The sequence below is a fragment of the Panthera onca genome, chromosome A2 (assembly GCF_046562875.1).
Source record: "Panthera onca isolate mPanOnc1 chromosome A2, mPanOnc1 haplotype 2, whole genome shotgun sequence".
Classification (NCBI taxonomy): domain Eukaryota; kingdom Metazoa; phylum Chordata; class Mammalia; order Carnivora; family Felidae; genus Panthera; species Panthera onca.
The window spans coordinates 37,467,667-37,477,543 of record NC_138340.1 but is presented as its reverse complement, the minus strand read 5'-3'; the positions used below and the strand labels follow the sequence as shown (position 1 = coordinate 37,477,543).

The following is a 9,877-nucleotide window of genomic DNA, read 5'->3' as shown; positions in this document are numbered from 1 at the left end:
AAATTTCTCAAAAGCAAACTGCCTTTACCATTTAGAAATGTTGCTGAGACTTACTTGGATTTGCGTATAGTTATATTACTTTCCAGTATATCTGGGATAGGTAATAGGCTCCAAAGACCTATAAATATTGAACACAAATAAGATTAGCCTTGTCTAAATTTTATGTATAAACAAAGGCTTGACAATTTTAATATGGCAAATGTACTTTTTTTTTTTTTTTTTTGGTACATGCCTCTTGGGAAAACTGGGAATGGAATGGAAGCTTCTTCATTTATATTCTGCACAAGATGTATATTAAGGATTCATGTTAGTATGGGTGAAGACACGAAGCCATTGCTATTGAGCCTCAGATGTGGCAGCAAAGAATTAAGAGATCATCACCATCTCTCTCTAAATATAATGAAAATCTAACTTTACAACACTCCTGTTAAACGAGCTTTCCTCATGCTACTTGGCTATGCATTAAATCTTGGCATACACAAAAAATAAAAACAGGGTAGTTCTAAAGGTTCATTTATGTTGGCTGGATTATGAAGATTAACTCCTCAGATGGTATTCCAAAGAAGTCATCAAATGTAAGTATAATTGAAAATAAAAACCTGAAAATCATTTAAATATTGATAGGAAAGTGAACAGATAGGATATAGGCAAGACACCGCTCTTCAGATACATAACATCAGTGTGTATCATAAAGGATTAAAAAGTTTAATCCTCTAGGGAATAGAATAGACATTTCAACTTCAGCAGAGCACATTTTCTGGGAATAATATAGTGTAATTATTCTCATGGCAGAGGTACACGTGCAGATTATACACATTTAATACCAATTAAATTTTAGGTCATTTGTGTTGATGATGTTTTTAAAAGGTGATAAATGGGGTTTATTATTCTCTAAAATATTCTAATCCAGGGTCTTAGATACAGTGAGGTCCTCTTCTCTAATGTACCCTGTGGCTTCTGTCACCTTGCCAGTTCTCACAAATATTAGCTCTGTGCCAACGTGCAGCGTTTTTCAAACAGCGCATGCCACCGCCGATACCTACATTGACCTGAGGGAGTCCAGGGAACGCGTTCCATTTTAATAATGAAGGTGATGACGACAACATAAAAGCAGTTACCATTTACTGAGCATTTACTACATGCTGCCAAGCAAAAATTCCACTCTGTTACTTTGAATGGACTTCACAAGACCCCCACGTGGTAGCTATTGTTATTGGCCAATGAACAGAAAGGAAATTGAGGCACTGAGGCGCTGAGTAGCTTGCTCAAAATCACAAGCTGGAAATGGGCAGAGAGACAAGAGTCAAATTCAGGACATTTAGCTGACAGTCCACGGTTTGTCACTTCATAGATACGCTTCTTTGTTACGAGGGTTCGCTTAATGAAAACATTTAAGAAATGTGTAAGTCTGTGAATACGAAAGAAAGTCATACAGGTTGTAGGCAAATGTCTGATGATCAGGTAACAGTGCTCTAACACACAGTATGCATTCTTTTCTTCTCCTTCGGCAGGGGGAAGCTACAGATGAAGGATCCAAGAAGACTGTGAAGTGAATGTGAACAGGCAAATGACAGGTCAGTGTTAAGGTTCTGCGGTAGACATCCTGAGATACAGAGCTTCAACCTTCAACTTACCTGCTTTCGGCGTTGCCCGGAAAACCTCTTGTTCAGAGAGGAAATCTTCCTATTTTTACACGTTTTTAAGGCATCACACAATCACATTTCTATGGGAAATATAAATAATTCAAATAACTCTGAAAAAGAAAGGTTTTGATTATTGTATATTACAACTTAAGGGAAAAAAAATCAAATTTAAGAAAAAGCTGACAATCAGATCAGAAGCATTACAGGAAGTTTCTTGCGCATTTTCTCCAGAGGTTAAACCAGAAAATGTTTTAGAGAGGGCAGAAGTTTAAGGTCTAGCTGGGGAATAAAGACATGTTTTGTCTGACACTTCCCAAGTCAAATCCAACATTTATCAAATGATTCCTAAGTGCTGTATTTAAAAAAAATACAGCCAGGAGCTGGCAACCTGGGTATATTAAGCTTTCATTATTGTAAATTTGTATTTTAAAAACCCAGTATCTTTTTCGTAAATATGCAAGGGCTTCTCCGACAATTTCTCTTTTTGTAAAGCCACCTCTCACTAAAACATGTTAAATAAAACTCCTATATGTAAAATGAATTCTTGGCATCTGGGAGTTTAAAATCTCCCCCAAATTCAGAGGGGGAAAAAAGCTGTATAATTATAGTTCATCTGAGTGCAAGTCATAATCAAAAAATGTTTAAAACCAAAAAGTAATATCTTAGAATGGCATTTAAAACCAAAAAAGTACTTACTGGCATTTTAAAATTTCTCATGCAATTTGTTATTCGTAAAATCAGAAGAAAACGTGTGCTACCATTCCTGATAAGGCAAGCAATATTCAAGATTGTCAATTAACTAAAAAAAACTGGCCACCACTATGTGAAAAACCAAATGCTTTAATGAGGCTATCAAGAACAACAGTTCAATTATTTCATTGGATACATTAATATCGATCCATAATATACAGTGCTATGGACCATACAGAAATTATTGCTGCATCCAACAGCAGGTGACTATATTATTAACATTACAGTACCAAGCGTCCGCAAGAGACAGTCATTTGTCATTTTTTTCAAGACATAGGGTTTTTTAATATACTGTTATCAACACCAACTTTTCCCCAGTGCATTTTTAAAAAATATTAATAAGTGCATTCCTTTGTGCTTTATTTTATATCTCTTAACTTCCTATGTATTTTATTTGTTCTTATTGCTTTACTATTTAAAAAACAACCAGAAAGAACTTTGTCGTCCTATGTATGACCAGGTTGGTTGTAGGGTTTTTGGCAAAGTCAAAAGGTTTGGTGTTTCCATTGCCTTACCCAGAGGCAGGTGGGCAAGTTTGGCATTTTGGTCCCTCCACATGGAGGCCCAACCCCGAGGCACCAGTCTGCTCTCGGGGATGGGGGGAGTGGTGTGGATCATTCTCTCGTCACAAACGGCGACCCCAAACCACCGCTTCTTGGCTTAACTAGTCCCTACAACAAATCCACACTCGATTTGGCAAAAAAGAAAGAAATAAAACCACCCCCGAGGCTGCAGCATTCTCCTGGGCTTACTCACCCGCCAATCCCAGAAATTGTCTCTTAAGAAGAGGGGGATGGGGAAGCAGGCAACAGTGAGCTCAGGAGTTGCGAAAGTCAGGACAGTGGTACAAGATGCCATGCTTCCTCTCAACAGAGCTTTCTATGAGGTCACTTGGCCCTGGTCACCTTCCCTGGGCCAGGGGCTACGCAACCTTGCACCATTTTTTAAGAACCCTCAAAATCAGCTAAAGAAAAGAAGCATCATACCATCGCGATCTTTGACTTCTTCACCGGGCTCCCCTCCCCCCATAGAGATATGAAGAGAAAACCAGACAATGCTATGATTGTATCAATGAACACTATGGTACAGTTAGCTGTTCATGCAAATCTGCATCACTATTCTAGGAAAAGAGCTATACAATTAAGGGGACTGAAAGAATGGGAATTAATTTTCCCTACCCCCTTAAGTAATAAAGCTATAAAACTGATAGCATCATCAATGTCTCCAAGGATTCTCGTTGCCCGACGTGCATGGGAACTATGCAGTCGATTATTTTCATGGAAGCCATCCATTCAAACACCTGACAGTCACACCTTTGCTTTGAACTATCCAATACCCCTCCACCAATTCAGATTTGATATTTAAACTCGTTTTCTTTAAAAAAAAAAAAAACAAAAAAAAAACCTCCTGAATAAGGTTTCCTGATGAAAGAAGTTGGCACTCTGTCACTAAAATATATTTAATATTAAAAATATCTGAAGGAAAATTGGAAGCTCTTATATTGTCTACATAGGCACCATGCTCCATGATCCTCTTGACTATAGATACCATCTTGAAACTGTCTCCTATATTACAGTTCAGTCAGTGCTAGTCCAAAAAAGACTACTGCTATATTTAAGGCACTTCATTCTGAATGGATATGCTTTATGCCCCTTGCTATTCAATTGTAGGCTGCTACTGAGAAATTCCATTCAACAGCCTGGCTCTTAACACCGTATGTCAGCTGTATAAAACACGTAGGCCAGATAGATTACATGTAACACTATACTATTATTGCATAGGACTACACAAGATAATGCACTGAGACTAACTTACAACGTCGCTGCTTGTTAAAACACTGTTATCAAGTAACAGTAATTTGCCAACACAGTATTTCGCTCCTTCAAGAAAATTCAGCAAGTTTGCTGAAATGAACCCCAATTTAAGTGACTACAATGGGCGTATTAACGCTATGGTTATCAGTCTCCAAGAATATTGCTACTTTTATATCACTAAAAATAAATATGCAAGTTTATTCTCTCTAGAAAGCTGGTTTTCACCTATTAATACTACACCTTAAATGTGTGGAAAAAACAGTTCTGAGTGAGACTGTCATATACAAAATATTCGCAAAGCTCTCTTGAAACACAAGACCTTGCATAAAAGTTTTCTTTCACGTGTGTACAAAGAATGCAGAAAACCACGAGTGAGTTGTAAAAATATTGAAACCTTGCCATTTTAAGATGCATACTCTTACAAATTAATACAAACATATGGAAAAGAACGATGATAATAAAGAATCTGTACAAATCAAATGAACAGGAAAACATAATTTAAAAATAAAAATAGGAAAGCTGATTAGAAATGTGCCCAGTTTGGTTTTCTTATCAAAAGTGAAATTGAAGGGGCTGGGGGGGGGGGGGGAGAAACAAATAGGACAACTTTCAGGGCTCCTCAATATGTTCCTTTGAGAGGACATGCATTTCCTTTTCAAAATAAAATATAGGTTAGGGAAAACAGAATCACACTCATGGATGAGGGTAACTGTAATCAGAGCAGAGAGTGAAGGACAGCAAGATGAGACCCCATGTTTCAGATCCTTGGTCTCTAACCCTTCAATTTCACTTGCACCTAAGTATGGTAGAGCAGTTACATTTTCTAACCAGACAATCCTCACAAAATTGGTTGCACTTTCTTTTTTTCTTTTACAGAATATTGTATTGCCTTAAATAGTTCGCAGCAGAAAGACTAAATGGCGTTAGAACGGTACTGGATCTTTAAGGCAGTACCAATGAATCAATACATTTACAAATTAAAAAAAGGGTTAGTGTGGATTTCTTTTCTTCTTCTCTTTCCTCAATCTCTTTCTCTCTGGGTTTCTTTTATTTGGTTGGTTTACATTCTTTCGATTAAACTTGACATTTAATTTCCAAAGATGTCACAGGCATAAAAATCTCAAACCAAGTCTCCCCTGGATAAAAATGGACAGAAATTTCTCTGATGCAAAAATCCTCTTGCTCAGAAAGCTAGAGTCCGGGGTGAATTCAGTTCACAGATACTGCACACTTATCGTACAATACTTTGGAGGCATTTGTAGTTGTAAAATAGAATATACAAGTCCGTTTCACAAAATTCTAAAAATAAAATATATCCTGGGCTATTGATAAAGCATGAAAAAAAATTTTTCATATTAAAGGAAAATTATCAAGAAAACCCCTTCAGGTAAATTATGAAACCTACGAATCAAGAAAGGAAGCAGTTTTGGACAGCGCAGAGCAGGGAGGGCCTGCTAACAAGCATGCTCGGTTTCTTCCATGCTCATGCTGCTCCTTCGGCTGCTGGCTTTGGAGGCTCCGGGAGACACCGACGAAAGGAGTGGGTCAGTTACGCCAACGGGAGAAAGAGTGTCATCCATCAGGATGTCTTCCAGTTTGGATCCCATTTTCGTGGGGACGCTATAGGCCTGGTTGCTTTCGGTCCCGGCTCCAAGGTTGTTGTTGAAGGTGATGGTGCCATCTGTGAGATCGAGTGTCGTCGTACAAGGGAGGTCTGCATGGTGCTGAAGGAGGTCTTGGCTGCAGTTCTCAAGAGCGGGTTCTTGCTTGATGATCCGATTCACCAAATCTGGAGAGCAGAGGCCCGTGGATGGGATGAGCGAAAGTCCGTGAGCTCGAGCCTGCATTTCAAGTTCCTAAAATAAAAGCAAACAATCAGATGCTTAAAAAGGGGGAGTACAAAGGATTTTAGGCAGTGAAAGCACTGTATAGGATACTATAATGAGGCATACAGGTCACTCTGCATTTGCTCCAACTCAAAGGATGTACAACACCGACAGTGAACGTTAGTGTAAGGGGGGGACTTTGGGGGGCAGCATTGTGCAGTATAGGTCCATCAGTGACAGCAAATGTACCACTCTGACGGGGGATGGTGACAGCTCCAGAGGCTGTACATGTGGGAGAGCAAGAAGTACAATGGGGAATCTCTTTGCCTTCTCAATTTTCCTGTGCACCTAAAACTTCTCTAGGGGCACCTGGGTGGCTCAGTTGGTTGGGTGTCCGACTTCAGCTCAGGTCATGACTGCACAGCTCATGAGTTCAAGCCCCACGTCGGGCTCTGTGCTGACAGCTCAGAGCCTGGAGCCTGCTTCGGATTCTATGTCTTCCTCTCTCTTTCTACCCTCCTCCACTCATGCTCTGTCTCTCTCTGTCTCAAAAATAAATGAACATTAAAAAAAATTTAAAAAAATATAAACAAAACTTCTCTAAAAAGTAAAGTATTAAAAAAGAATCAGACATTTAGAGGGAAAAAAACCCAATACATTATGAAAAAAATTATTTTGTTCTTTTAAATTAATAAATGCTGGGGTGCCTGGGTGGCTTAGTCGGTTAAGCATCCGACTTCACCTCAGGTCATGATCTCATGGTTCGTGGGTTGGAGACCCATGTTGGGCTCTGTGCTGACAGCTCAGAGCTTGGAGCCTGCTTTGGATTCTATGTCTCCCTCTCTCTCTGCCCCTCCCCCGGTCACTCTATGTCTCTCAAAACTGAATAAATGTCAAAAAACATTAAATTAATAAATACTATTTCTTAAGAGTATAGGAACCACTGATCATATAAGGACATGATTTTTAGGTGGTATATGCATTTCATTATCTATTAATGATAGAGAGACTGAGATATCAATATTCATGAAGATAAATTTTTAAAAACATGAAAATAAAAATAAACATGAAATTAAAATTTCAAAATGTGAGGTTAAAGGAAAACATTTGGTAAATAATATAGTTCTGGGGTCCCTCCACTGTGCACACACTTCCAGGACACTGACACATTTTTAAATACCCAGGGAGGGGCACCTGTGTGGCTCAGTCAGTTAAGTGTCTGACTTTGGCTAAGGACATGATCTTGTGGTCTGTGAGTTCGAGCCCTGTGTCGGGCTCTGTGCTGACAGCTCAGAGCCTGAAGCCTGCTTCTGATTCTCTGTGTGTCTCTCTCTCTGTCCCTCCCTTACTCACTCTCTATCTCTCTCTTTCTCTCTCTCTCTCTCTCAAAAATAAATAAACATTAAAAACATTTTTTTTAAATACCCAGGGAAATAGTGCACTACTCTGAGAACTACCAAATTCAAGACAGTTCACAGTTTCAGCATTAGGTGGCGCTACACTCTTTTCCATCACATCATAATCCCTGCAAAGCCAAGTCTTCGACAGTTGCTGCGATAAAACAAAAAAAGAATTGCATGAAAACCAAGGAGTGAGCCATGAGGGTGGCACTGTCCAATCGGATTCCAAGACTGAAGAAGCTGTGTGGTGGCCAACAGACACATGTATCCCATTAGTAGGTAATGTGGTTATTTAAAAATAAAATAAAAATGCTAGTGTTCTGCTTTCAGTTTATAGGTTTTATAATTTCCAATGGCTGCTAAGTTGGTAGGACCTAAATATTCAATGAGCTGTTTGGACCTAACAAAGAAATGGTCCATATTTCTTTGGTCTAGGACGCAGTGAAAAAATTACCAAGGTACTAAGGGTACCATGAGCTGATAAAGTCTGGGTAGTAGTGACAAAAGTTCTACACAAGTAACTTAGGTTTGAGAAACATCACTTAATTCATCTTACCAAGGCCAAGGGAAGTTTTCGCTTGTTTTTTGTTTTTGTTTTTTTTTTTTTTTTTGCTGTTGTTCGTTTGTTTGTTTGTTTTTATCCCAAAAGAAAGTTCTTATAGGGAGGGTGAATAATCTCTTTCTACACTTTCTTCACATCCTTCCCATTATGGGGTGAACTGAAAAACTCATAGGTTCAAGTGCTAACCCTAACCCCTCAGAATGTGACTTGGAGATACTGTTTTTGTTTTAATGTTTATTTATTTTTCAGAGAGTGAGAGAGAGAGAGAGAGAGAGAGAGAAGAGCAGGGGAGAGGAAGAGAGAGAGGGAGACAGAGGATCCAAAGTAGGCTCCACACGGTCAGTACAGAGCCCAATGCTGGGCTTGAACCCATGAACTGTGAGATCATGACCTGACCTGAAGTCGGATGCTTAACCAAGTGAGCCACCCAGGTGACCCTGGAGATGCTTTTTTTAAAGAGGTAATTAAATTAAATGAGGTCCTGTGGGTGGGTTCTAGTCCAACATCCAAAAGGACCAATGTCCTCCTAAGAAGAGACTCGGACACAGAGACATACCCAGGGAAAACGCAAGGAAAAGGCAGCCTCTAAGAGAAGTACAGAAAAACCAACTCTGCCCACATTCTGACCTTGGCTTTCTACCCTCCAGAACCCTGAGAAGCTATGTTTCTTTGTGGTGTTTAAGCCGCCCTGCCTGTGGTATTTGTTATGGCAGCCTGAGCAGACTGACGCACTTCCTAAGTGTCACAGCCTCGCCTCCCCTGGTTCCTTACCTCAAAATGCCTTCCAAGCAAGCTCTTTCCATTCTTAGTGATTTTCCCTGGACCCTCTTAGGATGAACCCAACTGACTCTCGATGAGCATTCTGCTTCTACATGCCGAGGCGATCCTTTCTAAGCTTGCCGTGTACCCTAACGTGATACTGACAGAAAATAAATCTGAAGCAAGTCACCTTGCCTCATGAAGGAGGGAAGAGTAGCCTCCAACGTGGCCCGGCCATCCAATCTCTGCCCACGAGCCTTGAAACACATGTTCCTGAAAAGTCACGTTCAGTCTGTAGTCAAGATCATTCAATTTGCAAGATCGTTCTCTGGATGCATGACAAATAAGAGATGGGAGCCTGAGATGTCACCCAAGTATGTGCATGTTCCTGTGCACAATCTCCAGAAACACAAGTCTCTCCAGGCATCATTTTAAAGCCTTGGGCTCTTTAATAAAATTACAGTTCCAATGATACGAAGGCTTCAAGCTCTTTCTTCTGTGAAAATTTCTGCATGCATCACTTAGAGTAAAAATGAAAAGAAGCCCTTAGGCCCAAGCTGAAAACAAGCACTATTGTAAATCTACACCAACATGCTAATAAGAACAGCTCCCCACACATGAAGATTGTCTTTAAAAAAAAACAAAACAAAACAAAAAAAAACAGCTGGATTAAAAGAGGCAAACATCTTACTCTGATCTTTTGTTGTTTAATTAAAAATGTTTATCAGCTGATTAAAGCGTTACTTAGATTTCTAAATAATGTGATAAATCTCATCTGGAGACCACAGGCTCACTGCATGGCCGTGCTTTCCTAATTAATAACGTTTTCCGTGATAGGCAAAAGTTCGAAAGGCTGCCTCACAGGGTCACTGGAAGAAACCCAAGACATCATCACTGTGGAATTTCCAATCCACACATTTCACAATATTCCATTCCACATGAAGAGACATGTTGGGAAGCTTAAAACAAAACCTAGCCTCTCTTTCAAAACAGTTCCTGTGTTTTAACATTTCTAGAAGGAAATAACACATTAGGAGGAGCTGTTTTTATAAATGGGAATGTTAAGTTCAAGAGAAAAAGACGTATGGCTACAAACTGAAGAGATCGAACATGAAGCAAACAA

At 39.5% G+C, this 9,877-nt stretch overlaps 1 protein-coding gene across 9 annotated transcripts in view; it reads right to left on the bottom strand.

Moving 5' to 3' along the window:
* Positions 1-2,463: 2,463 nt before the first annotated feature.
* MITF (melanocyte inducing transcription factor) overlaps positions 2,464-9,877 on the bottom strand; it is a 223,260-nt gene continuing 215,846 nt past the window's right edge. For all 9 annotated transcript variants that reach the window (XM_060633734.3, XM_060633735.3, XM_060633736.3 and 6 more), the window contains one exon: positions 2,464-6,063. In XM_060633734.3, the coding sequence (XP_060489717.1) occupies positions 5,662-6,063 (402 nt within the window). In that variant the 3' untranslated portion in view covers positions 2,464-5,661. The remainder of the gene's footprint in view (positions 6,064-9,877) is intronic.